Source organism: Linderina pennispora (assembly GCF_002104995.1).
Source record: "Linderina pennispora strain ATCC 12442 chromosome Unknown DL89scaffold_1, whole genome shotgun sequence".
In the NCBI taxonomy this organism is placed as follows: domain Eukaryota; kingdom Fungi; phylum Kickxellomycota; class Kickxellomycetes; order Kickxellales; family Kickxellaceae; genus Linderina; species Linderina pennispora.
The window spans coordinates 1,952,034-1,976,039 of NW_024468249.1; the positions used below are offsets into that span (position 1 = coordinate 1,952,034).

Genomic DNA, 24,006 nt, shown 5'->3' on the forward strand with positions numbered 1-24,006 from the left:
CGGCACCTGCATCCTGGCCGATCGATTGCCCACTAATCGCAAGCAGGGCCACGAAAACCAGCGGCGTGTACTTTACAAACCGCATCGTCTATGTGTATTAAAATCAGGACAGGCGGCAAAGATAGTCAAAAATAGAGGAAAGGATAAACAGGCGAGGGAGGCGTAAAATAGGGGAGAGGGGCGGGAAAAAGGGTCGTTAGCAGATAGATATAAAAAGGAAAGGGAAAGGAATTGCCATTAAAGCTTGGGGGAACGGGAGGGGTGTTGGAAGAGAGTGAGAGAAAGCCCTGCCCTATAAATACCCTGACTCGCTCAATTTGCACAGTGATACCCGCCTGGCAGGATTGGGTCCGATTTTTGGTGAACAGCCGACAGTGCCCTTTCTGTTTGGGTCATTTTTCTCTCCCTGCTGTCGTTGGTCAAGCAAATGAAACCGCGCGATGATAAACCGGCTTGTAGCCTGAACTGTCCCTAGTTGAATACAAAGGAATCGGTATACTGCCAACGGCATCCCTTACATTGTGCAAGCCGGGTCTCCAAGACCTTGTAGGTATTTACTTGCGATGTAAGAAAAGCATCAGCAGATGTAAAAGCTTTGCTGCCTGCCTTCTGCAAGACGATTCGCTGGATGCGTAAGGGTGGTACGATGAATGTACAATTCCGTTCCTTGCGAGGTGTTGTGTAACCTTTGCAGCAATGAACGGCTTGCTTGCTGCGAACTGTGCGGCTCAAGCGGCTCTAAAAGTGGGGAGACAGGCGTCATGCAAGCAGCACTCTATACGTGGCACCCCAGTCTCACCTCCAGCGAGAACAGACCGATCTGCAGTTCAGTTAAGCTATGTTTACCAGTGATGACCTGATCTTTCGTTAGCCTGACGGCACATACGACAGGATATATATAGCAGAGCGAAGCCATGGATGGCAGCTGCACCAAAGGCGAAAAATACACACTCTTGGACTACATATCTTGCCGCCATACTCCATCGGTGAACCCTGATCACACAATAAATTGATCTTCCATAGAACTATAAAGCCGTAGAGAGAACCGGTTTACATCCACAGCGTGTTGGCCTGGATGGAATCTTCATCGCATGGTCCCACAGCGGCGATGTAATAGGCACCACCATGCACATATATGACAGTCAAGAAAAGGGCGTTGAGGGATATAAAACTGCATGGCCAAGCCGCAATCTATAGTCATTGCCACCTTTCGCATGCCGCTGCAAGTCGACTGCACAACACAGCTGACCAGAAGCAGTAGCAAGCAACCGTTCGGACGTCTCTGCCTTATTCTCTTGAGCAGACAGTGCTGCTGCAACTCCAATGGATAGACCGACTGCGCCCTCTGAAGCAATACTATGTTGTTCAATAACCTGGTAAGCGGTGGCCATCTAGCAGAGTACTGATTTTGGTACTGAGGAATATGCAGGCCGGGACGAAAAGGCAACAGAACATGTATGTGGCTAAGCATTACAGCCATACCTGCATATTAAACCTGCTCCGTCCGTCACGACATTTGCTAATGAACCGCCAGGTCGCATTCATGCCAGGCAAAAACAAAAGAGCCTGGACCCAGATCCACAAAAAGACCCCATTGGGCTTACCCGAGCTCAGACTGGGTCAAGAAAATGCATATTGTGCACAAACAGCTCAGCTCCACATTTTTTCTTCGCATATTTTCATACTCTTAAAAACGATGGTTTGGAACCAAGTCGTGTCAAAGGTGCTCGGATACTTCTCAATCGGGTGCTGGCTCGTGGTGTTTGCCCCGCAGATTTATGAAAACTACAAACGCAAAGGCGGCGACGGCGTATCGCTACTGTTCCTGTATATCTGGATTCTCGGCGACATTGTTCGGGCTCATCGGCGCATTTGGGCAAGACCTGATTATCACCGCACTCATCCTGTATATCTACTACTTCCTTGCGGACGCGGTGCTGCTGGCTCAGATCCACTACTACAACTATGCCAATCGGCGGCGCGCTCAGACAGTCGAAGGCAGATCGGGGTGAAGGAAGTGCGCTGTTGGGCGATGCAGCTGGACAGCGGCGGCCGTCGAATGTGCATCACTGCCACTGCCCATGCCACCAGAGCCACCAGCATGATGAGCCTCAACAGCAGCAAAGGGCATGCGACTGTCGGCCTCAAGCAGCACAGCAGAGACAGGACGAGAGTAGGTCGGCACTGACGATGCCGGCCATGTTCCCGATTATTGCAATCATCTTGGTTGTCAGCCTGGCGCTGGCAACGTGGTCCAGCGATGCCTGAGAGCCTTGTTTCTGGCACTGTGTCATTGTCAAAGCCAGTCAAGATCCACCCGTTCTCGCAGGCTATGGGGTACATCTCTGCCGTGCTGTTCCTTGGCGCCCGCATCCCGCAGATTATCAAGAACTACCGCAAGAAATCGTGTGAAGGGCTGTCGATCGGCATGTTCATTTTTTCGATCCTTGGTAATGTGTCGTTCACCATGTCGTTGATGCTATACTCGCTTAACAGCGACTACATTCTGGCAAACATCCCGTGGATCCTCGGCAGCACCGGCACGCTGTTCTTTGATCTGGCAATCTTCCTGCAGTTCTACTGGTACCACGGCAGCATTGAGCCCTGTGAGAGTACATATGCCAGCGACGCCGAAGTCTAGGCAACATCTTGATTGAAGTCTATTATATAAAATGTCTACTTTGACAGCACTATCTTGCCCAGCTCATACGACGAGATCATGATCGCACACGACGGCGCAATCTTCATCAGACGCGGTGCCTAGGCCAGCAAACAGCCCACGCAGCCCCTCCTTGGCCACAATATGACGTAGCATGCTGGCAAAGGTCCGGTGCTGTGAGACATGTGATTTCGGGCTTAGCATGCTGCTCGATCTGGCGCCGGGTCTTGGCAACATCGAACGGCGTGGTGATAATGGCTGCCACAATCCCACTCGCAGCGCCCGAGCAGAACGACGTCATCAGCCGGGTCAGCGTATCCGACGCACCACTGCTGTGCTGGCGGCCATCGAAGATCGGTGCAAACACACGATGGTTCCACTGCTCGTAGCCGAACCAGTAGATCGCTGAGAACGGCACGTCGCGCCACAGCGTCGGCACCAGCCCGCGCCACAGCGTCCCCAGCCCGCTATGTCCGATCTCTGACGAAACCCCGCGCATCACCGTGCGCAGGTCGTGGGTTGCTGATGACTGCATACGTGTGCGTACCAGCTCCAGCGGCGAAATCACCGATGCAGCCGCTGTGCGCGCTATGCAGCCGGCAAACAGAGACGCGAATTGCTCGTATGGAGAAAGCATCGCGCTGGCCTTCATCCTGGCTCCCATCCACGACCGCAGGTAGTCGTAGCCGACAAAATATATCATGGTCGATGGACCCTGATGCCACCAGCGTTGGGCTCAGCCCACGCCACAGCGTTCCGCACACCTTCGGTCCGGGCAATGTGTTGCATTCCCGCCAGTGTTCCTGGTGATCCGCTCGCCTGCCACCCGCTCGATCTTGGGTGTGAAGCCGAGCCGCTTCCAGAGCCCCGCCTTGCCTGCCTGTGGGACGGCTACCAGGTCCCTGTACAACTGCCGCCACGCTGCCGCCGCGCTTCCCTCGCATGCAGATGCGCTGCTCCGGATGATCCCAGCTCTGCCCCACATCCACCGGCCGCCCCTGAGCATCGAACACAAGCGCATCTGAACACAGGCACAATGACGCCGAGGTTCTCAGGCTTGCCGACTCTGCTCCTATAACGCCGGCTGTGCTGGGTGCACACAACCGCTTGAACACAAGCTCCATTTGCTGTGGCCGTGCATTCCTCGGCACCCAGTAATTTGTTGGCCGCCGCTGTACCTGAGGCAAAGGCTGCTTGGTAACAAGTGTCTGTGATTGCTGCCGTGTCTTGACTACGTCGAACGGTGTCATAAGCAGTGATGTGACAATAGCACCAGCAAACGCCGACGCCATGCGCGACTGGAGCCCGGGCGCTGCCTCCGTGTCTGCGACCTGCGAATTGGTCTGTGGCATTAGTGTAATGTACAAGCAAGACCAGAAAATTTTTATGGCACTCTTTGGGAGTGTGGGAAGTGAAAAGCACAGGCTGAAAAAGTGAATCAGCAGCTCCTCGGAATTTCCTTGATAAATAATTCCCCGCTCACGGTAAGGGGAGGGAAATCGTTTATCCCCTGGCTGCCGCGGCGCCCCTGGCTGATGCTCCCAGGAATGTGGCCATGGCCAATAAACACCCGAAGGATAGCACTTTTGCGAGCATACTGTCTGCTGGAACCTGTCTGTCCACCCCACATACCCTGGCCCTCGGCATACCGCCAACATACCCAGCATGCTGAGTAATCGTTGCTGATAAACTATGTCATTAGTAAGGGGACAATGCACCCATGGCGTAATGGAATATCCGAAAAACGCAATCGGAAGTGACCCGCCTCAAGAATCGGGGCAAGCCAGCAACAGATAGTCAGGCTCTTTCCGCAGAATCCTCAGTTTTTTTACACGCGAAGGCGCTGGCGGCAAAGATCCTACCCGGTGAATCTGTCACGCATTACTTAGTGGAAATCCACACAAGGCAGCGGTGCAATCTCGGCCAGAGAAATGCAGAGTCTAGGCAATGCACTTCGGCGCCCGCACTATTGTATGGCCGATTTTGGATGGCTGTACACACACTGCAGCGATAGCACTGCAGCTACAGCACCACATTGTCCTCAATGCCTTAGCAGTGACATGCCGAGCCTGCTAGCTAGCTGACTGTTGCTATTGGCGCAGTGTCCTCCGGCCATACGTGATTTCCATACATGCAGCAGCATGTCTCATCTACATACGCAGCGCAGCACGCCAGACCACTTGGCCGGTCAACAAAGCATATTTGCCGGAAATCCCAAACCCCCTTTTTGCGGATTTCAATCGAATGTACCACGCTCCCTAGAACTAAATTTAGTACCTTCCACGATTCCAATTGCCAAGAAATTGCTACAAATACATTCTACAATATGGACTGAGGTTTTGCTGCCATTTGAGGATGCCCAGTTGCCTTTCCCACATGGGCTTCGCATCTATGGAATTCCACTGTTACACCAAGAATATACACGTATCTCGATATTGGCGAACAAGGCTGTCGATTTCGAATCTAGATGCAAGAGTACTGTTTTGGGTATCCCTCAAACAGCATGCCTATTCTCAGGTTCAGAACACAGAGAGCCATGCAGTCGAGGGAACGCTGAATGCACTTTATATTGACTATAATTCCACGTATAAAAGGCACCTGCTAGGCCCTACATCTCTGCCCATACCAACAGACAACAACAGCAGCTAAACCACCCAACTCCACCCCTTCTACTCTTAATCAAGCACCATGAAGTTCACCGCTACTCTCGGATTCGTTGCCGCCGTGGCCGCCTTCGGCTCTGCCAACGCCGCCATGTCTGCCTGCTCCAAGAAGATTGCACTCCAGCTGACCAACATCTACGAGAATGGCGACACTGCCTTCCACTACGACTACTGCGAGAACATCAAGGACGGGCGTGGTTACACAGCCGGTATCGCTGGTTTCTGCACCTGGCACTTCGGATGCCTGGGTTGTCCTGCAGGACTACCACAAGATGACTGGCGGCAAGGACGAGTTCAGCAAGTACGACGCCGTCATGAAGAAGCTGGATAAGTCGCACAGCGGCTCGGTTAGCGGCCTGGAGGGCTACTGCTCGTGTGGGGCAAGCTGGGCAAGTCTGATGCCAAGTTCCGCAAGGCGCAGGACAATGTGCGCGACAGCATGTACTTTAACCCGTCGCAGAAGCTGGCAGACAAGCTGGGTGCTACGCTCGATGTGACCCGCGCACAGCTCTATGATACGACGATCCAGCACGGCGAGGGCACGGACCCCGATTCGGTTGGTGCGCTGATCAAGAAGACCAGCGCGTCGATTCAAGGCTGATCGCCAAGGGCTCGTCGGGCAGCACGCTCAAGATCAACGGCCACAATGTCGACGAGATCGTCTGGCTGACCAAGTTCCTGCAGGTGCGCATGGCGGATCTGAAGAACCCGCACAACAAGGAGACGCAGAAGGAATGGGCCGAGAGTATCACTCGTGTCAAGTCGTACCAGTATGTGGTTGCCCAGAAGCAGTACAAGTGGGACAGCTCGATCAAGGCTCTGGATAACGACGGCAAGACCACCACCTGTCAAGTGCTAGATATAACAAATAGGTTCTATGTAACCTCATTCGATGCGAATAATCTTAGGCATCATCGTTGCTAATACATGTCCTTCAAGGGCTACTGTTGACATTCGGGTCCGGAGTCCCCTGCGCACCATAGACAAGACTGAACGCATACGTACAAAGCCAGTCCACTTTCAGTCATTTGGATGTCCATATATTCTGTAACCACTCATTCCAGTAACAGTACATTAAATCATAGTTGATGTCCGTATTTCATATTATGAACTTGAACCTGTATGCAAAACGATGTTTATTTATATAAGAGGCAGTCGAGGACAAGGGTCGAGGTTCAGGACCAAACAGTATATCCTTGTCTCATCTCACACAGCTCTAGCTGAAGAAGCCTCACTAAACTGTGTCCAGTTCAAGAACAAGAACCTTAATAGACAAAATAACCAATGGTCAGAATCATCGCTGCAAGTGTTGATGGTGACAGCATGTGCATCTGCAAGGTGTATCATAAGACTAGGGGAGGCAGCGTACATGGAGGAAGCAAGAAAACCTGTCTCTGGTATATAAATGCTTGATAGATTTGCTAAACAAGAGTCATATGTATGGTGTTAACAAACCAATATATACAGATACCAGGACCAGTAGATATATGTAGTTTGTCTACATGATAACCAACATCAAGGCTGAAGTCCAATATCACATAAAAGTGCAACTATGCCCGAATCGACGATAGCAGCTAGTTCTATTAGTAGAGTGCTTAAGGATATTTTAAAAATTGGCGAATCCAGAATGATGAGTTGGTTCCATAGTGTAGCTGGTTATCACTGCGGATTCTGATTCCGCCAACCCGAGTTCGAATCTCGGTGGAACCTTCTTTTGCCTATTTGCGCATTTTTGGAATAACGCTTGAGGAGTCATCATACTGGTGTTATAGCCAGGCTAGTAGGTCGGTGGGCTTCTTTTTTTTTTTTTCATTAGATATCGTTGAGTTGTTAACCTTCGAGAGTCAGTAGTTATAGCTTTATGGAATGATAAACTGGAAATTGCTGAGAAAAAGGATGGGCGTCCGGCCCAGTGTTTGTACAGTGGATTGTATCTGCATGGTGATGGGCACGGTGGATGTCACAGGTGATCAGTGGCTGTGTTGTATTGAGGTGAGGGCTTCACCGTGTACGTTGGCTAGCAATCTGACTGTGAGAATACGCACAGCTCGGGGTCTTTAAATAAAGACGCAGTGGCATTTCCTTATTGCGTAAGATTTACACAGGACAGAAGCAATTACTGAAAGTGGATATCAGGCACTACTCCAGCAATAATAGTACCCGTTATTCATAGTAGGTGCCATCGTATCTGTGACAATGGGGTCGGAGCGTCACAACTGGTGACTAGGCAGAGATAGTGGGTGTTTGAAATGATATTGCTAGCGTATTAACCCTAAAGCCACAGTGTCTATGTAGCTTTGCATGAGCGTCCTGACTGGACAATAGATGCATATGCAAGAGGTGCATCGACCTTTAATCATATAAATTGGCCGCAATCCGATGGGGCGTCTGCATAATCAATACCCATCAGCGCTGGGCACTGTTGCACAAACACTACCCCTTTGTCCATATCAAGAAACACAAACCGATACCGCCTACCCAAACAAAAAACAAAGTGCACCGAAGAAATGACTGATAGAAGCACCCCAGCCAGATCACCCTATGTCCAGCGGCCCGAGTGCACCCGGCAAGTAGCCCAGGACTCTGCCAGCTACCGAGGAAGCAGATCGAAAGCCTGCCCAATTTCTGAAGAGAGGATGAAAACCTGCATATGCATAGTTCTTGCAGTTCCCTGGACATCAAGATGTCTATGCATGGGTTCAGTAATTATCAAATAATAAGGATTTGGTGACAGAAAGTAAACAATAAAAAGCCACTCGGCCATTCCTACAGAATATGTGTCTGGGAGGCCGGTGCAAACTTCACTTGGTTGAATGAGCCTGGCTGGACATCGGGCGGGTCCTGGTTGAACGGCCGGGGCAGATACGCCGGGTAGGCAAAGTCTGAGACATCGCTGGCACGCCGAGCGCTGGAAATTTGCACAGCCTCCAGGCGCGTGGCGGACTCAGCCAGGTCGTAGGGACCCGTAAGACGCGCGCTGGACTCCAAGCGCGCAGTATCACCGCCCGAGCTCATGGTATTATCGATATTATACAGCTGCTTCTGGACGCCCGGGATATTCTGTCGGCGCGCAGTCATGCCATCGTCCTGGACAGCCTCGAGGAAGCGCTTGAGGCACTTTTCATACATGAACATGTGGCCAAAAACCGGCTTAATGACGATCATCCACCAGTAGAGCTCGGTGACTATGGGTAAAGACTATGCCGTTCAGGGTGCGGCCCCAGGAATGGCCGGCGCCGCCCAGCGAGACGACCACGGCCGTGCAGATGAGCTGAGATGGTCAGCAGGGCCAGGCCAGGCATGACGGAACGGAACTCGTTAAAGCTTTTGGCGATCCGGCGCATGGCAAAATACAGGCACCAGGCGAGCAGCACCTGGGCGAAGTAGTAGGCAAAGATGAAATATGCCCACTGCATTTTGAACAAACACGTCGGCATGTTTTTGTAGTAGCGGAAGTCGGCCGACCGGTCCTTTGGGCAGTACCTCGACGACTATGCAGGCGATCAGGGCTGGAGAAATGAGCACAGCCAGTGGCCAGTAGCAGCGGCAGAACTCCTTCAAGGTGCGGCGGCGGCGGAACGAGTAGAGCTTGTGGGCAATGAACACGCGGTAGTAGACGATCAGGCGGTAGTTTATCAGGCTGAAGGTCGGCGCCACGCCCAGCAGCAAGCATTACCCAGGTGCCCCAAACGTGGCAGTTCCGGAAGATCCCCGTCTGCTCGAACTATACCGAACATCACGGCAACCGAGAGCAGCATGAGGATTATGCTGAGGCCCAGCAGGGATGTCAGCCAGACCTGCTTGGCCTTTATTGGCGGATAGCGGCGGTTCCAGATTATATAGATTACTATTGGGATGTTAGAGAGCAGGATAGCCAGCTGGATGTAGAATAGAACGCGGTCGGCTGTTGATAGTGGGGATGTGAAGACCTCGGACTCCAGGACCTCTGTTCGCACATCCTGGCGTAACGATAGTGTGGGGGGCATATGAAATGTATAAGCGTAACAAAAAATAAGAGGGGGTATGAGGGAAGAGACGGAGGAAAAGAAATTCGTAAACTGGAGGTTAGGGAGGGGAAGGAGAGGTGAATGTTTAGTACTGCAACACAAAATTGACTAGCTATAGAACGGGGTAAAATGGCAAGTTCATTCCGGATGCTCTCCTTGCGGCTGCAAATATGTGTGAAAATGGAGCGCCGAATGTTCCCCTCAGTTGCAATTCGCTTAAACTGCGGGACAAAGTAGGGTTGCGTGAAAAAGGGCTGCTGCAAAATGGGCTTGCAAATCAACCAGAGTACATTGGCCAATAATTTTGATGTCCAAGATGGGCTCAATGTGGTTAGCATGTAATGCCGAGAGAACAGAAAAATAGAGCGACGATCCCCCCGTAAAAACAAACTCCATGTCTGCTCCGCGTGTCGATGGCGACATTGGAGCAGGTTTGTGATTCAGAGCTGTGATTTAGAGACGATAAGAAAAGAAAGCAGCATCTGGTCCAATACTGATGCTAGCCTTGACGTCGCGGCAGGAACAAGACATCCCAAACAGACCGAATCCACGAATGACACCAATGCGGCAGTCCAAGAACAGCACAAAGAATATGCATCACGTATTTCTTTGCGCAAATCACTCGGTCCCAATTGCGAATAAAAAATCCAGACAGGACCGACAGCGGGCTGTCCCAACCATATCCGAAATCGTGGAGAAGAGGGAGAGGAAGATGCAGGTTTGGAATTAAATTCTATGAGCTCGGGCAGATTTGAAAAAGGCCCAAGCCAGCGGATTACATGGAGTCAGGATACCGCAGATCAGCATTGTCTTCCAAATGTACAAACAGCGCGTTCAAGAACGGGCTGCGGCGCGCCACGGTCTCGCTATCACCAATAACGCACAGATGGCGGCGGGCGCGCGTCACAGCGACGTTAGTCCGGCGGTAATCAGACAAGAACCCGATTTCCTGGTTCTCATTCGACCTCACCAGCGACAATACCACGGCCTCCTTCTCGCGGCCCTGGAAGCCATCGACAGAGCCGACCTCGACTTCGACGTGGTCGCGCAGCAGCTCGCGCAGCAGCCGCACCTGCGCATTATACGGCGAAATGACAGCAATATCTCTGGGGCTTACATCGGCCGCAAGAAGCCGCAGCACATGGGCATGGGCCAGGGCGGCCTCGGAGCGGTTGAGCTTGGAGTCCGTGTCAGCAATGCCTGCAGCCTCTGTGTCTTCGTACATGCCAGAACCAGCGGTATCGTAGAGAACTAGTGGAGTAGTGGTGTCGTCGGTTGACTGGGCAATGTCGCTGAGCAGATGGCCGGCAACGGAGGGATCGGCGGCCAGTTTGTTCTCGTAGAGCTGCTGGCTGGAGACCTTGGCGATCTGCTCATGCATGCGGTATTGCGTTGTCAGCATAACGCAGGCATTGGGACAGCGATGGCGCACACGCTCAAACATAGTCTCCACCGGCTTACCGGACGTAACCGTGGGCGGCAGCTGGATGGTGGTCACCGGCCAAAACCAGCTTGGACGCCTGCAATGCAGGCGATCCAGCACTCGGGCTCGGTGGCCTGTGTTGCCTCATCAATAACTACCGCATGAAAGTCGCCCAGTTTGCGCGCACCTGCGCCGCTCAGAGTTGCCAGGACGATCCTCGCGCTGTCGATGGTCTGGGCAACAACAGAGCGCTCGCGCTCCCGGAACTCTTTCCGGAGGTCCTTGATTTGCCCGTACAGCTCGCGACGCTCCGGCCGCTTGGCCTTGGGCAGTCTTGCCAGGGCCTGGTCGAGCTCCATGCGCACGTCGCGCAGGAGCGAGCCGGAATCCGAGCCCTTCACCAGGGCGTCCAAACTCATGGCGGCGGCCTTAGGCAGCATGCGGGCTGGGTGGCCCAAACGCACGGCCGGGTGGCCCAGGCGCTCGGCCAGAGTGTCCACCGCCAAGTTCGATGGCGCGCATACTAACACGCGGCCATTGCGTGCCAGCTGCCGCACAATCTCCACCACCGCCTGTGTCTTTCCTGTGCCCGGCGGCCCATGCACCAGTGCAACATCCGTCGCCGTCACCGCATGCCGAACCGCCTTCTGCTGCTGTGCATTCAGCTCCATGTTGAAGAACTCGCCTGCCGGCTCAGTGAACTGCGGCTCAGAATTGCCCAAAAGGCAGCGCACCACCGGCGCAGCAGCAGGGCGCTCGCTAAGGCTGCGTAGTGCCTGGAGCATGCGCCGGTATGTCACGTCGCTGGCGAGCCGCCGCACCGAGCAGCGCTCGTGCCAGTCCCCGGGCACCTCGTCATCTGTGCGCAGTGCCACCGTCAATTTCATGTCCGAGCACTGCGTCAGCACGCCGTGCATGCCCACAAGGTTCTTTTTGTTCACTGGCGCTGTCACGCTGACAATGTCACCCGAGCGCAGTGTGTTGGCGAGCAGGGCAGTGCCGGGTGTCGGGGCCTCAAGCGTCAGCAGGCTTTTGCCGCCCAGCCCGGTGGTGTGCCGGGTGATGCGCAGTGCAACCAGGGCGAACCCCAGTCGCTGCAGCTCCGTCGGCAGCCAGTTGCTGGCCAGCGCTGTTGACTGCTCGGCCTCGTAGTCGCGCTCCCTCTCGACCAGCTGTGTCTGCGAAGCGACGAAATCCGCGATATCCATTGTTGTCTGAAAAGGGGTTTGTTAGCACAGGCTCGCAGCATGACCCTCCCCGCCTCTGCCAGCGTGAGCTGCTCCAGGGGGCTCAGCAATTGGGAAATGGGTGCTGTCAGTTGCAGTATCAGGTGATCCGCATGAAGGGACGGGGCCCTGCGGCCAATGCAGATGATAAGCAAAGCCGGGAATTCGCGGACATGGCCTCACCCAAACTCCGCACCGCACTCCGGCGGTTGGCTGCGGCATTAGTGCGGAAAATAGTGGGCCTGGTCAATGGACACCAACAGCGGAAGGGGGAAACGTGCGGTGCTTCGCGATCGCAACAGTCACTCCGCATATGCACGATTTTGCTGAGGATAATTCATTCACTGTTCAGTCTAAATAAAGTATGTACATTTAAAAAAGGAGGCGCGCTTAATACCCGCTCGAGAGCGACAGCCCCGAGCTGACGGTCGACGTCGACGAGTTGGGGTGGGTGTAGATGCCTGTCAGCTCCTGCTGCTTGGTGGTCTGTGCGAGCCCGATCAGCGTGGTCTTGGAGACCGTGCTGCTGGTGCGCGACTTTGCGTGTCCGAACCGCTCCTCCAGCGACGCCACCCACGGGTCGTGCATCAGCTCGTCGACTGTGGGCCGCATCGCCGGGTCGATCATCAGCATCTGCTTGATCAGCGGGTTCGCCGCCTTGTCCTTGGGCAGCCAGTGGTCAATCACGCGCCCGTGGTACTTCAGGTACAGCGCGTAGTTGGGGTCCTCGGACTTGGCCACCTCCCACGGGAAGTGCCCCGACACCATCGCCAGGTAGATCACCGCCGTGGCCCACACGTCGACCTTGCGCGGGTCGTAGGCCGCCCGCGGAACAAACACCTCTGGCGAGATGTACGGGATCAGACCCGCACACACCGCGCGTCTGCGCCGGCGCCAGCGGGTCGAACGTCGACGAGCACCCAAAGTCGATGATCTTCAGGTTGCCGTCCTCGTCCACACACAGGTTGTCCAGCTTCATGTCACGGTGGGCCACGTGCGCCACATCGTGCAGATACGCAATACCCGACAGCAGCTGGAAGTACAGCCGGTCAATGTCCTCGGCCGTCAGCGAGCCCTCCTGCACCACTGTGAACAGGTCCTTCTCGCAGTACTCCATGATGCTGTACACTGTGCCGTCCGCCTCGCGCACGAACTGGTATGTGCGGATGACGTTCGGGTGCTGCAGCGACAGGCTGAAGCTCGCCTCGTCCAGCAGGTGCTTCCACTGCCGGCAGTTCATGCCCTTGGTGCACATCTTGCTGCGGTCCTCTGTGTCTGGGAATGTGAAACGTCTTGACTGCGTAGTACCGCCCGTCGCACGCCTGGTGCAGCTTCACAAACCCGCCCGTGCCCTGTCCGATCGTGCGCACCGGCAGACCGTATGTCTCGAGGATGTAGCCGGTCGCCCGGTCGCTGATCACTGGCACGTTCTCGTCGCTGGCTGTCGACGACGACGACGCTGTCGACGGCCGCCGCAGAATCACTGTGCTCGATGTCGGCGTCTGCTGCAGCCGCTTCTGCGCAGAGCTGTCATTGTGGTTGCGCTTCGCCTGCACTGCTGCGGCTGCGCTGTTGTTGTGTGAGTCTGTCGACCGGTTGTGCTTGTGCTTGAGGCTGCCAAACAGCCGCCGGAAGTGGAGCAAACTTTTTCTTGCCCTGTGCCCCGGTTGTGGTGGATGCCGAGTCATAGAGCGTGTTGGCCGGAGAGACCTCGTTCTTGTAGCTGTGCATAGTGTATATTATATGTGGCAGTAATAACTGTATATGCCTTGTGTGTGCGTTTGCTTCTCTGTACAAGTAAAAATAGGTTGTGGTGTTGCCAAGTGGAAAGGAAAGGGATAAATACACAAAGATGATTTCTGTAGCGATATCAAACGCCGAAAAGGCAGGCTCTCCTTGCGTCCTTTAAATAACCTTCCGCCCAGGCCCGGAGGCCCGCTTCCTTGGCGGAAAAAGTCTACGCCAAGCGAAATCACTCCTGCCATCAAGCCGGGGGGGGGCGGCATTCATCGCTCCCCCCAAACAAGTGTGAAAAAATTACAAATCCTTGGGTTACATCGGCTTTCTTGGAAAAGGGACGACCTTTTTCCGTTTGGCTCCTCGGGTTCACAACGGATATCGTGCCATAAAAGTTTTATTGCGTCTTTCACTGGGCTGTTGTTTCCACTCGCACCCAACACTGCCCGCTGGATCACTGGTCCTATGTCACTGGCCTATCTCCGGCCCTGGGTCGCTTGGGCGCTCTTAAGCCTTTTTCCACTGCGGGTTTAGCCATGGCCCCCAGGGCTGGCTCTACCTTGACTGTTTTTGTGCAAGCGCGTACCTGTTATGCGTAGCCAAAAAAGGATGCGGTCTGCCCAGAGCCAAGGGGGCTTGGCCAAGAAAGCTTGTCTGTGAGGGGCTTTTCCACATGGCGCGACCGCAGCTTGGCACATTTGTCAGGAAAAATTGCTATTTTCTTGAGGGATTTTTTAAAACAAGAACATTCGATAACGGCTTGCTGATTTTCTGTTGTATTTGTCACCTACCCTGCAGAGCAAGCTGTCTTACGCCAAGAGCTCGGCGCCGGCTTAGTCATGCCTCCTGACACTGGTCAGGCTGTTTGTTTGGAAATAGTAGCAGGGCCGTTCGCACAGGCGGTTTATGACAACCGAGCGACGCATTTCGCTTGATAAGGCGTCTTTCTGCTTGAGCCCCTGGGCCGTCTTCATGCGCCAAGCAGATTGGCACACTTCATTGACCGTGACGCGGGAATCGCTCTTGGAGGGCCATCTGAGTCAACATGAATTGTGCGGGTTTGCCCGGCGAAACACAGTCAGATATGCATTGTTTACTGTGACCAGGGCTTGTTTTGTTCGTTTGCGATCTGGCACAGGGGCAGGTAGAGGTGTCTGACCAGTGACCTGGATGCTAGCGTAGCAGGGCTCCAAATGGAGCAAGGGCGCTGTGCTCCACAATTGAAGCAGCGGTTTTAAGCTCAATTGGATGGATCACCAAGCTCCGGCGCAAACCTGCCCGACCCCCACAGGGGGACCATCAGATCGAATACCCGAATCGATGGGTGGGCCGTTGATAAAACATGGACATCCACAGCCTACTTCCTAGAAGCCCCATATGATGCCGAGGTGTCACTTTTCAAACATAGCAACCACCGAAGCAGGTCGTACTGGCTTTGAATGGCCGCAGCCTGATTTTTTGTTCATAGTACTTTCCCTTCCCCAAAGCAAACAAACAAATGTCGCAGACGATCGCTACGTCTAGAAACCGCCAGGTGGGCGTGACGCTGCGGTCGACGGTGCCAAGAACAGTGCTCAAGTTTCTGCATGATACAGACGAGATCTCCCTATCAGCGTGCAAATTCGCCACGTCAATCGACGGGGCTTTCCTGGCAATTGCTTACGAGTCACAGTATGTTCTTGTGCGAACGGCCGAAGCCGGGCCGCACTCCGGAGTGCGCACTGGTCTCGGTTGGCACGGAGGCGTCGATATCAGGGTAAGCCTGCTAGAGAGTCCTTTTTTGGGGGATATTTTTCACAACATTATTAATCTGCCGAGCTCATTTCTTTTTTTAGGGAGCGAATCACGGCGCTCTGCTGCTTGGCGTTACACTCGACAGCTCGGAGCCGAGGCAGGCAGGCGGCAGTGTGCGTGGCGGTTGGCTACGAGACCGGGCATCTGCGAATTTTCTCGCAGCACGGCCACCTGCTTACCACGCACTGTCTGCATGGCGCCGCACTGCTTGGCATCCGTGTGCGCATGGAGGAGCTCGGCGCCGAGGAAGTCAATCTGACGTTTGCTGATGGTCACCTGGTCAGCATTGACGGGCAGTCGCTGTACCTGGCGCTGCGGCTGTGCGTCGACGCGTCGGCCGAGGAATGCCCGGGGTTCGCGTACAAGAAGTGGCGGTTCGGCGTGCCGGATATCTGATGCATTGAGCTGTGGGCCGCAGCACGAGCCGCTGGCTGGGCTGGCCAAAGCGCACAGCTCAGTGGATGCAGTGACCGCGCGGTTCCTGGTGGCGCCGCAGCAGGGCGCGGCCCTTGGGGGTGTTTGGCACCAGCGCAGACACGGCGGCGGTTTCAGCGGCGGATATTCGCCGGGCGCGTGGCTATGCGTGTCACAGGGGCGGTGCTGGGCCTGGCCAAGTCGTATCTGTTCCGCGACCCGGCTCCGGCCGAGGCCGCGCAGGGAGCTCTGGTGCCGTGCCTGTTCTGGCTGCACGACCCGCCGCGTCGCGTGCTGGAGATCGCAGAAGCCCCGGGCAACCAAGTGGCGGCGTGTCGGGACGGACTGGGGCGGATTGTGGTTGGTTGATCTGGCGACAGGCGAGGCGGTGCAGATGCTCAAGGGTGTGCGTGGCAGCCAGTGTGCGTGGATGGAGAAATCCGGCCTGGCTGTTCCTGGTCGTGTATGTAGCCCGGCGTGGCATTCTGGAGGTGTTTGAAGGCAGCACGTATAGGAGCATCGGCAGCTCCGCCATTGGGCTTGGGTGGACTTTGGTGCAGGCGCCAACGCAGCCGCTGGGCGCATCGCTGGCGGCCGTGCAGCCCATGCACCCAGCGCAGTGCCTGCTGGTGGGTACCTCGGGCGATGTGTCGCGCGTAGATATTTTTATTTAATTGACCATCTGCTTCTCTACGCTCATCCATGTCGGAATGTGCTGGTACGCCTGGGTCCAGGAACTGGCGGTCTAGGGGCTCGGTCCAGTTGGCGAGCCGCGGCTCCAGCCTCCTCGCCTCGTCCCACGCGCTGTTGGTCAAAAGCTTGGAGATCTTGAGCTCCATGCCGTCGTCGGCCGGGTACAGGTCACGACGCTGGAAAACGGCGGGCGGGAACAGCGAGTACGCATTGAGCAGCTTGCGCTTAATCCAGCGCGACCATCGACACGTCGAGGGTGGCAGCCGACAAGTTGCGCACGAAATATGCAAACAGCTTCTGCGCCCCGCTGCGGCTGACAATATACCCAGAGGTGCAGAACGGCTTGGTGGCCTTGAAGACATCCTGTCCGCGCGGCTTCCCCTGGCCCTCGTCCATCGAGCAGTGCCCGACATATAGAATGTCCCACTTTTTGCGCTGCACAGCCGCCATGGCTTTGGCGATGCGCTCGACAAAGTCTACCTCAAAGTCCACATCGTCCTCGATCACCAGTGCGTGGCGGAAGTTGTTGTTGATGATGTTGCGCCAGACGTCCAGATGTGAGATCTGCCGCCCGGTGAACAGTTCGCCGTCCAGGTGCATGTACTCTAGCAGGGCTCGCATGCGCGCGTGTCGCCCCAGCCGATTCTGCACGTTCAGGCAGTATATGTGGTCGGTGAATGCCTGCGAGTATTGCTGGGCTGGTGGGCCTAGTGCAAATGGAGCTGAGGCTGTCGGCATGTCCACGTAGAGGTGCTTGAGGATCCACATAAAGGAAAGCAGAATGCTGATGCCAAAGTACACCTTGATGGCGCGCCCATACCACCATGCTGCGTGCGAGCCCGAAATCGCCATCATCCTTTGAATGCTGTTTCAATGTATACTAAAAAGTGCTACCGGAAAAAAGGGGTCAAAGACCATGTACAACAAAGGGATGCGGAAGCTGCACAATGCCCATGCATAAGGCTGAGAAACGTAGCATCTGGAGAATGCTGGAAATGACCATGAACCAGTTTGTTACGTGAGAATGTACAAAAAAGGGAGGGGGAGAAAACTACATACAATTACGCTCGTCTCCGCAATATGCGCTCGAGAAAGAGAGAAAGAGAGGGAAATGCCCATTCATATCTGCGGCACCCAGTGGTCGTGCCGACACGTCTCGCTGTCCACACAGCACTCGAGCGATGCAAACCACGGATCTCCGACAATGTCCACAATTTGTGCGCGTGTCCGCGGATTCGGGTCCAGGATCCTTCGCATAATGGCGTTGGCGTCCAGCGCACATTTCACATGGCTCTTTCTAGTCGTCAGGAAGCTCGTCGCCCACTCACGCGGCTTAAACCACGCGTCAAAAAACCTGCCGGGCTTCTGCGCAAACGCCGCATAGTGTGCGTCGCGCGCCGGCTGCGCAATCGCCCACGGGAACTGCATGTGTCGCATTGCAAAATATATCACTCCCAGCGCCCACACGTCGGCTGCCGGCGCCAGGTAGTGGGTGCTGGTGAAGAGCTCTGGTGCCATGTACGGGTCGGACCCGCATACCCCTGATGATAGCATCTCGATGTAGTGGTGGGCAGGCTCGCTGGCGCCATTTGCCGACGACTTTGCCGGCGCGTTTGGCCGCGGTATATTGTATGGCGCCGGGCGACGGCCTGTGGTATTGCGCAATCGCGGCAGGGCGCGGCCCGACAGATGTGATTGCATGGGGCCTGGCGGGTGCGACTGTGCGCGGCTCGGCAGCAGCGGCTGCGTGTTGGGCACCCGCCGGCGGAACAGCGTAGCGCAGCCGAAATCGATTATCTTGACGATGCCGTCACTGGTCACACACACATTGTCTAGCTTCAGGTCGCGGTGTGCGACGCCGATCGCATGCAGATACGCCAACCCACGCACTAGCTGCACAAAGTAGCAGTCAAGCTGCTGGTCCGGTACACATACGCCCTGGGCAGCGGTGTGTCGGTGCAGTAGCGAAAACAGGTCGATGGCGCACGGCTCCATCACCACGTAGCACCGCTGGTCCGTCTCCACCACCACCTCGAATGTCCGCACCACGTTGCGGTGGTGCACGTTCATGGCGATCCCGAGTTCCTCCAGAACCCGCCGGCTCAGCGCCCCCACGCCGCCCTGCCCCGCCTCCTTGCCTGCAAACGTCTTCACCGCAAACACCTACTTTACGCATATTAGCCTGCTTGTCTCAAATCATATTTGCATGTGCCACCAATGGTTTGTTTGCTCAATGCGCATCTACCTCCACTTTAATATATCGATCACTGTACATGTAATTTTCCTCTCTTTCCACCTCTTCCAATCTTGATCGCTCTGCATATTCACTTTACCTTGTTAACTATTCCCGACCGATGGAGGTCCACGAACCCTCCCGTGCCTGCGCCCAGCCGCCGAATGCTTGCTCCAAGGATGCGTTGTGTCCACCCCGCCGGCCGCACTGTTAGCGACAGCGCCCCGTCCACTGCATGCTGCCCGTCTGCAGCTATCCGGCTCTGCGGCGCCGACTGCGTCAGCCGCCCCGCCGCCTCAACCGGCACATTGGTCGTTGTCACCAGCGTCGTTTTTGTGCTCAGTCGCGACCCGCCCCCGCCCTGCACTACGAACCGGTTCTTTTGCCGCACATCTGCCTCCAGCGAGCAGTTCACTGTCGGCGCCACCGATATGTCCGGCCTGTTTGTCGCCATCATAACCATCGTGTACAACAACAAATCAATAAATACAAAAAGAGAAAATAAACGTCAATTGGATACCCGAGATATTACCCAGCATCCGAAACAAAAAGAAAGGAAACAAAATGGGCGAGTGCCCGCTGCTTGTATTTATACCTGAAGGACTAGGTGCTCCGGTTTAATCAGCAGAGCATATCCAAAACCAGCAAAGAAAATATACAGCCGCCGCCCCGGGAGTGCGATGCCATTTGCTCCCCTTATGAGCACAGCCGTTCTCACACATCCTGCCCTGGCCCGAAAATCACTCCTCTCCCCACCGCTTCGCTATCAAAGGCAATCAGCTGGCCACACAGGCCTCGCTTGCCTTGCCCACGAGACCGGAGACGCTTGTTCCCTGCCTCCTGATTGGCCCGATCGCTGCAGATACAGAAAACCACCATAAAGACAATTGTTTTTCTGCCTCTAGCTCCTGTCCCCGGCGATCAGCAGCAACACAGCAACACAGCAACACAGCAACACAGCCAACTCTCGCACTGCCCATCTTTGGCAACAGAGAACCAAAGCACATGCCCACCCAGTGGGGCGACCTTGTTTATTTATTTTTCACAGAGCCTTCGCCACTACAGTTCTAGTCGTCGTAGATGGCCGCCGATAAAGCAGGAGAATAAAGGGCTTCTGGGTTCGCCGGGATTTCCCTTCTACTTCACTAATCACTGGCATCTCCGCCTTCAGTACGCCCAAATCTGCCACACAGCAGCCGTTTTTCCGTATAGCACTGCACGCCACGCAGCATATGACCGGGTAATAGCATCTGCCCCCAGATATATTTCTTTTCCCGCTCTCCAAAAAAAAGAAAGAAAAACATCAAGAATGAGCCAGGCCTGGACGCCATACGTCATTCTTGGGCTGCCTCCGCCTCGCCATATCTCCGCACTCAAATCAAAATGCATGCCATTCCCGACATACGCATTACAGAAATAGCAGCGGCCACTGTTTACAACTATGCAGGCTAAAGTGGTTCTGGTGTCTGACACAGAAGGAGGCACCCGCCAAGCTGCATCTTTTCACTATCATTCCGCCATCTACAAATCATATACACGTGGAACCATGTATACACCGCTCGATGCTCCCGACTCGCCCGATGCCGCCAAGCGCACAGCATCCCACCGCCCACACCTGCTGCTGCTGCTGCTCCTGAGCCTGCTCGTCGGCATCGCGCTCTGGCCCCAGCCCCTGCCCGCTGCACCGCGCTCGGCCCTACAGACGTACAAGGTAGGCCAAACAAGCCTCCCTGTTCTGCCCGAATACCATCCGCAGGTGTACGCAAAGCTCGGCTTCGACCACATCTACGTGATCCACGACCCGGCCTTCCCGGACAGACTCACCCGCTCCGCTCAGCTCCTGCAGATGCTCAAGATCTCGGCAGAATTTGTGCCCCAGGTCAATGACCCATGGCATACGTATTTTGGCGTGCTGCACAATATGGCCCATGCCGGCCATCAGTCCGCCCTGGTCCTCGACGACTCGCTTGACATTGAGATTACCGTCAAAAAGACCATGCGTGCGGTCCACAGTCACCTGCCACCCGACTGGGACATGCTGTTCCCTGGCCACTGCGGCGCCTTCGAGTACATACAGCCAAAAGTCGACGTTGCCTTCAAGCCCCTACGCCATGCCAATATGCCGATCTGCATGCACGCACACGCGCTCTCCCGCAAGGGCCTGCTCACTATCTTGCATCATCTGCGCGACTCGCCTGCCCGGGAATCCACAGCCCTCAACATGTCAATCATGCGCCTCAAGGAGAACAACCTGCTCCAGATGTTCTCCCTCGACTCTCCCATCTTCGTGCCCCGCGAGGCCCACAACACCAAGGTCCGTCTGGTCGGAAACAAGCCCCCGAAAATGTCTGCCCTCGAGCGTCTGGCGCTGTGGCAGGGCGAGGCTGGTCAAAGGCAATAAATTTAGATTCGGATAAAAAGAAAATGATACATAATGAAATACTAAAATGGATCGAGTGGTTTGGCCGGTCCGCTTACATCCCGCTGGCAAAGCTCTTGATGCTGTTGCGCCATTCGAGCTCACTGCTCCGGCTCGCTGCACCGTCCGCCCTGCCAGAGGGCGCTGGACGCAGCGGCTCCTGCAGCGAATCAACGCTCTCAGCACCGTTGAACTCATCGTACGAGCTGATCTTGGACAGATCCAGGCCAGCCAGTGCGTCGTGGTCCAGCATCGACGACTGCGACGAGTCAATGGTCTCATAGCTGCACAGCATCCCCTGGCTCTTGCTTCGCTTGGACGGTGCCTCATGCTGGCAATCGGCTGCCAGGCCCACACTCGACTGCGTGCCCCACTGGCGCACATATGCGTCTGCGCGCTCGGCCTGAGCTGCATCCACAGTGATCTCGCGTAGCACCGGCCGCAGATACTCGTGGCTCAGCTGGTAGAAGCGGCTGGACTCGCTCTTCAGCTTCTGCTGCAAGTCGAGCACCTGCTGCTCCAGGAGGTCCGCGTTGGTCCGCAGATGCCTGTTCTCCAGCTCCAGCTGAGAAATCTGGGCCTTTTGCGCCGCACCGATGCCTCGGAAATCCGCACTCCGGCGCTGACCCCCTCCCTCCTCGGTTTCCATTCCCGAGCCCTCAGCATCCATGAACTCGTCCGTATCTGAATCCCCATCGCGGAACATTTCCTTCACATCCGCCGATATCTCCCGCTGCACATCCTCAAGCTGGCGCTGCACATCGTCGAGCTGGCGCTCCAGAGCACTGCACTTTTCGCGCAGCCCATCGCACTCCTCCTCCAGAATCTGGTTGCGGTGCTGCAGCTCATCGATTTCGATCGGGTTGGCGCTAGCCCTGACCTCTTCGCGCTGCAGATTGCGGATGGTGCCCAGCATCGTGTCGCGCTGCTCCTCATAGCTCTTCGTCTCCGCACGCATCCTGCTCAGCTCCTTCTCCATGTTGCTGACCGAGGCATGCAGCCGGGAATTCTCGGTCTCCAGCACCTCAACCAATCCGATCAGCTCAGTCTTGCTCATGGCGTCGTACCGGCTCCCAATTGCGGTTGCAGCATGCGAAAAGCGCGCTGTGCTCAGCGACATGTGATCATCTCCACCCGAAAGCTCCGACGGCGCACGAAGCGTCAGCGTCTCGCTTGTCGTGGTGGCAGTGCCAGCCCGCACACGGAACGGAGAAGCGTCAGCAGCAGTACTGGTAGCCTTGTGCTGGGCTGCATCGGACTTGGCTGTTGCATTCGCAGTGGCAAGCTGCTTTTCGTATGTCTTCTTCAAGCGGTCAGCACGCTGCCGCTCACGGACAAGCGACTCTTGCTGTTCACGAAGCAGCGCATCCTTCTCAGCAAGGTTGTCTCGCAGCCTGGCGCCGATGCTCATCTCATCCTCGAGCTTCTGGCGGCAGGACTCGAGCTCATATTGCAAGTCGTCAAACTGCGCCTGCTCCTCATCAGTCATTCCGTGGGCCAGTGCGCACGGCGGCGGATTGGCCGCCTGGTCGGTGAGCTCGGCACACTGCCCCTTCAGCTCGGCGATCTGCGCACGAAGCACCTCGAGCTCACGGTTTGCGCGGCGATTCGATGCACAGGTGCGCTGGTAGTTGTCCAGTAGGGTCTCGAACGGCTGTCTGGTTGTCTTGCTCATGGCCTCGGTCATCATCTTCATCCGCATATTCATGTCAAAGATCTCGCGCTGCTGCTTCTGGATCAGCCTTTGCTGCGTCGCCACATCGCCGCTGGGCACACAGCCCTCCTTGCCAAACTCATCCTCATCGCTCGACGAGAAATCCTGGTCCTTCAGCTCGCTCTCGCTCAGCATCTCGTCCTTGTAGTACCAGTTGCTCTTAATCGGCGTCTTTGAATATTTGCTCTTCTGCTGCTGCTTCCGTGCCTTGCGTGGCGCTGCAGATCCGGGGATTGCCGAGCTTCCATGGACTGACGCGGTTTCAGTGGACCGGCTGCCGGATCCCTGGCCTGCGGTCACGGGTCTGTGCACTGCCCGCAACCGACGCTGTTCCTGGGACCATTATCTGCAGTGATCCAGCCTGCGAGTGTCTGTACCCATGGCGAGTGCCTCCTGGCCTCGAGGGGTGCTGGTAGTGGTCTCTGGGTCCCACAGGCAAATGAGTTTGTGCGCTGGCGCGTAGCTGCTGCTGTGGCAGGAGTCGGTGCTCCCCAGGCAAAGGACTCGCTATAGGCATCCCGCTCGTTCTGTGCATTGCTGGGAACTGCATCATACCACGAATTCACTGCACGTGGCCTTCCAGTGGTGGTGCTGCGCTCGGCCTGGCAGGTCGCGGTATGGCATGCCGGTGTTGTACCGTGCTTCCTCGAGAATGCTGGCGCGTGTCACTGGCGATACAGCACTGCCCACACGTGTGTGTCGCGGGCGCATGCCTCCGCCACCGCTAGCGACGGATATGCTGGAAATATCGGGGCTACGGATAAGAGGCTCGTCGCCAGCGCGTGGCGGTATGTCAAACGACGCAGTCCTGACCACGACCTCCTGCTGTGTGATGCACATTACCTAGCGACATCTCACGCACCGGTGCTGTTGGCGCAAGCTGGGCTGCTTCATCATAGGAGCTCCGGCCCGCTGCATACGGGTCGAGGTTAAATTGCGGCGGCCGTCCTGCTGCAAACGGCGATTCGTACTCGACCTGGGAGAACCGCCGACCTCGGCCGTTGATGTGGCTGGTGGCTGCGCT

General features: G+C 55.8%; 11 protein-coding genes and 1 non-coding gene across 12 annotated transcripts; 5 read left to right on the forward strand and 7 right to left on the reverse strand.

The window, feature by feature from the left end:
* Positions 1-1,653: 1,653 nt before the first annotated feature.
* Positions 1,654-2,641, forward strand: DL89DRAFT_319956 (uncharacterized protein; the record flags this gene model as incomplete). Its single annotated transcript, XM_040891170.1, has 5 exons — positions 1,654-1,852; positions 1,950-1,991; positions 2,039-2,137; positions 2,173-2,226; positions 2,270-2,641. The coding sequence occupies exons 1-5, from the start codon at positions 1,697-1,699 to the stop codon at positions 2,639-2,641; spliced, it is 723 nt and encodes a 240-aa protein (XP_040747632.1). The 5' UTR covers positions 1,654-1,696.
* Positions 2,622-4,011, reverse strand: DL89DRAFT_319957 (mitochondrial carrier; the record flags this gene model as incomplete). Its single annotated transcript, XM_040891171.1, has 5 exons — positions 2,622-2,760; positions 2,801-2,867; positions 2,902-3,374; positions 3,405-3,539; positions 3,580-4,011. 5 exons carry the CDS (start codon positions 4,009-4,011, stop codon positions 2,677-2,679), a joined length of 1,191 nt encoding a protein of 396 aa, XP_040747633.1. The 3' UTR covers positions 2,622-2,676.
* Positions 4,012-5,344: 1,333 nt separating this feature from the next.
* On the forward strand, positions 5,345-5,907 carry DL89DRAFT_264298 (lysozyme-like protein; the record flags this gene model as incomplete). The annotated part of the gene is made up of 2 exons (XM_040886193.1): positions 5,345-5,623; positions 5,675-5,907. Coding segments are annotated over 2 exons (509 nt in total), but the record flags the coding sequence as incomplete, so codon positions are not given.
* Positions 5,908-6,959: 1,052 nt separating this feature from the next.
* Positions 6,960-7,032, forward strand: DL89DRAFT_t5. The gene has a single exon. It is a non-coding gene; the product is annotated as a tRNA-Gln (tRNA).
* Positions 7,033-8,088: 1,056 nt separating this feature from the next.
* Positions 8,089-8,738, reverse strand: DL89DRAFT_280838 (uncharacterized protein; the record flags this gene model as incomplete). The annotated part of the gene is made up of 2 exons (XM_040889614.1): positions 8,089-8,507; positions 8,576-8,738. 2 exons carry the CDS (start codon positions 8,736-8,738, stop codon positions 8,089-8,091), a joined length of 582 nt encoding a protein of 193 aa, XP_040747635.1.
* A 1,169-nt stretch (positions 8,739-9,907) lies between these two features.
* On the reverse strand, positions 9,908-11,960 carry DL89DRAFT_300555 (P-loop containing nucleoside triphosphate hydrolase protein; the record flags this gene model as incomplete). Its single annotated transcript, XM_040890822.1, has 2 exons — positions 9,908-10,812; positions 10,848-11,960. The coding sequence occupies 2 exons, from the start codon at positions 11,958-11,960 to the stop codon at positions 10,105-10,107; spliced, it is 1,821 nt and encodes a 606-aa protein (XP_040747636.1). The 3' UTR covers positions 9,908-10,104.
* A 33-nt stretch (positions 11,961-11,993) lies between these two features.
* Positions 11,994-13,475, reverse strand: DL89DRAFT_16062 (kinase-like protein). Its single transcript, XM_040883653.1, has 2 exons — positions 12,853-13,475; positions 11,994-12,782 (listed from the first exon to the last, which is right to left on the reverse strand). The coding sequence occupies exons 1-2, from the start codon at positions 13,231-13,233 to the stop codon at positions 12,369-12,371; spliced, it is 795 nt and encodes a 264-aa protein (XP_040747637.1). The 5' UTR covers positions 13,234-13,475; the 3' UTR covers positions 11,994-12,368.
* A 1,738-nt stretch (positions 13,476-15,213) lies between these two features.
* On the forward strand, positions 15,214-16,597 carry DL89DRAFT_289990 (uncharacterized protein; the record flags this gene model as incomplete). The annotated part of the gene is made up of 7 exons (XM_040890025.1): positions 15,214-15,396; positions 15,431-15,471; positions 15,611-15,890; positions 15,928-16,026; positions 16,062-16,280; positions 16,318-16,374; positions 16,415-16,597. The coding sequence occupies 7 exons, from the start codon at positions 15,214-15,216 to the stop codon at positions 16,595-16,597; spliced, it is 1,062 nt and encodes a 353-aa protein (XP_040747638.1).
* A 22-nt stretch (positions 16,598-16,619) lies between these two features.
* On the reverse strand, positions 16,620-17,468 carry DL89DRAFT_289991 (uncharacterized protein; the record flags this gene model as incomplete). Its single annotated transcript, XM_040890026.1, has 3 exons — positions 16,620-16,638; positions 16,662-16,834; positions 16,866-17,468. 3 exons carry the CDS (start codon positions 17,466-17,468, stop codon positions 16,620-16,622), a joined length of 795 nt encoding a protein of 264 aa, XP_040747639.1.
* Positions 17,469-17,735: 267 nt separating this feature from the next.
* On the reverse strand, positions 17,736-19,312 carry DL89DRAFT_289992 (kinase-like protein; the record flags this gene model as incomplete). The annotated part of the gene is made up of 2 exons (XM_040890027.1): positions 17,736-18,764; positions 18,950-19,312. 2 exons carry the CDS (start codon positions 19,310-19,312, stop codon positions 17,736-17,738), a joined length of 1,392 nt encoding a protein of 463 aa, XP_040747640.1.
* Positions 19,313-20,395: 1,083 nt separating this feature from the next.
* Positions 20,396-21,250, forward strand: DL89DRAFT_289993 (uncharacterized protein; the record flags this gene model as incomplete). Its single annotated transcript, XM_040890028.1, has 1 exon — positions 20,396-21,250. The coding sequence occupies one exon, from the start codon at positions 20,396-20,398 to the stop codon at positions 21,248-21,250; it is 855 nt and encodes a 284-aa protein (XP_040747641.1).
* Positions 21,251-21,286: 36 nt separating this feature from the next.
* On the reverse strand, positions 21,287-23,597 carry DL89DRAFT_15909 (uncharacterized protein). The gene is made up of 2 exons (XM_040883634.1): positions 23,471-23,597; positions 21,287-23,168 (listed from the first exon to the last, which is right to left on the reverse strand). Exon 2 carries the CDS (start codon positions 23,115-23,117, stop codon positions 21,324-21,326), a length of 1,794 nt encoding a protein of 597 aa, XP_040747642.1. The 5' UTR covers positions 23,118-23,168; positions 23,471-23,597; the 3' UTR covers positions 21,287-21,323.
* Positions 23,598-24,006: the final 409 nt, after the last annotated feature.

What these genes read in the sequence shown, in the direction of transcription:
- DL89DRAFT_16062 (XM_040883653.1), bottom strand. Translation starts at nt 13,233, where the DNA reads ATGTGCACCAAGGGCATGAACTGCCGGCAGTGGAAGCACCTGCTGGAC. An exon ending in CGCCGGCGCAGACGCGCGGT is followed by an intron (nt 12,783 to 12,852) that starts GTGTGCGGGTCT and finishes GACCCGCGCAAG; the next exon opens with GTCGACGTGTGGGCCACGGC.
- DL89DRAFT_15909 (XM_040883634.1), bottom strand. Translation starts at nt 23,117, where the DNA reads ATGCTGAGCGAGAGCGAGCTGAAGGACCAGGATTTCTCGTCGAGCGAT.